General features: G+C 39.1%; 2 protein-coding genes across 2 annotated transcripts; both read left to right on the top strand.

The window, feature by feature from the left end:
• On the top strand, nucleotides 1–545 carry LOC107607676. Its single transcript, XM_016309601.1, has 2 exons — nucleotides 1–57; nucleotides 189–545. Exons 1-2 carry the CDS (start codon nucleotides 1–3, stop codon nucleotides 543–545), a joined length of 414 nt encoding a protein of 137 aa, XP_016165087.1.
• Nucleotides 549–1421, top strand: LOC107607675 (ATP-dependent DNA helicase PIF6-like). Its single transcript, XM_016309600.1, has one exon. The coding sequence runs from the start codon at nucleotides 549–551 to the stop codon at nucleotides 1419–1421; it is 873 nt and encodes a 290-aa protein (XP_016165086.1).

Here is a 1737-nt window from a genome sequence, read left to right as displayed (position 1 = left end):
ATGCAGTTAGTCGTGGCACAGGTGGTTTTTACTTTGTTTGTGGATATGGTGAAACTGGTAAGACTTTTCTATGGAATGCACTGTCTGCTTTAATAAGGTCGAAGGGTGATATTGTTCTCAACGTGGCATCCAGTGGCATTGCAGCGCTATTGTTGCCTAATGGGTGAATTTCTCATTCACGCTTTAAGGTTCCACTCAGTGTTAACCAGGACTCTATTTGTAATATAAGGCAAGGCACACCCCTCGCACGTCTTATTTCATCTGCAAAATTAATTATATGGGATGAGGCACCTATGTTAAATAAATTTTGCTTCGAAGACAAGTGCCTTAAGGATGTTCTTCGTTTTGATGATGGATATAATCCTGATGCTCTATTTGGTGGAAAAATTGTTGTTCTAGAAGATGATTTCTGTCAGATATTGCCTGTGATTCCTCGAGGTTCCCGGGAAGAGATTGTTCATTCGTGTATTAATGCTTCAAACCTGTGGCAATCTTGCCAAGTGTTGCAGTTAACTGAAAACATGAGGCTGAGCCGTGGTTCGTGAGATATGCACGGTGTACAATTAGAGGAATTTGCTGAATGGCTGCTTCAAATTGGCGACGGGTTACTCGGAGACAGCACCGATGGCGAATCAGTGATTAGAATACACGACAACTTGCTGTTGGATATTGAGTCTCCATGTCTGCATGATCTGGTGTTGTTCGTTTATCGTGACATTTTACTCCATTCTTCTAGCGTGGATTATTTTAAGGGTAGGAGTATATTAGCACCAACACTTGATGTTGTAACTGAAGTAAACAATCATGTGGTGCCTTTGATCCCTGGCAGCGAGAGAGTTTACTTGAGCTCTGATACATTAATTAATGAAGATGGTCATCTGGAATCTGAATTATACACAATGAGCACGGAGTCATTGAATGCATTGAATTGTTCAGGAATTCCCCAACACCGGTTAGTTCTTAAAATTGGTGTTCCTGTGATGCTTCTTCGCAACATTGACCAATCCAATGGACTATACAACGGTACGCAAATGCAGGTTAGACGTCTTGGCGACCACATCATTGAGTGCATCATATTAGCAGGTCGTAATACTGGTGAGGTTGTCTTTATTCCCAAGATGAACATGTCTCCTAATAATGAGACATTACCCATCAGGTTTACTCGACGACAGTTTCCGGTTGAGCTTTGCTTTGCGATGACCATAAACAAGTCTCAAAGACAAACGCTGTCAACTGTTGGCATGTATCTTCCAAGACCTGTTTTTACTCATGGTCAGCTTTATGTTGCGCTCTCTCGGGTCAGCATACATTCTGGACTGAAGATATTATCTGTTGGTTCTAACGGCACAGCTTCAGATCATACTATTAATGTTGTCTATAGAAAAATTTTTCCTAACTTGCTACCTAACATTTTGCCTTGAACGGTTTGTTTGTCATGTGGTTCTTTCGTCATCTTCTCGGTAAGCCTTTCTTTTATGTCTCCGTGCTTGGCACGAGTCTTAAAACTAGTTAAACTGTAAATTAAGCTTCGCAAACAACTTGAAAAGCTTAACTATACAAATGTCAATTGCATTTTGTTGTTGTCTAATCGTTCAGAAGAATTTTTTTTAGTATTCTTTCTTCTATAAAGAACAATGATCACACACTCAACATCATATAGAATCAAGGTTAATATATAAAAACATGAGAAAAACAACATTTTTGGTTTAAAATAAATAAAAATTGACTAATATTAAC

This window comes from Arachis ipaensis, chromosome B07, assembly GCF_000816755.2.
Source record: "Arachis ipaensis cultivar K30076 chromosome B07, Araip1.1, whole genome shotgun sequence".
Classification (NCBI taxonomy): Eukaryota; Viridiplantae; Streptophyta; class Magnoliopsida; order Fabales; family Fabaceae; genus Arachis; species Arachis ipaensis.
The sequence above is the reverse complement of the archived record's forward strand: the minus strand, read 5'-3'. Positions and strand labels throughout refer to the sequence as shown.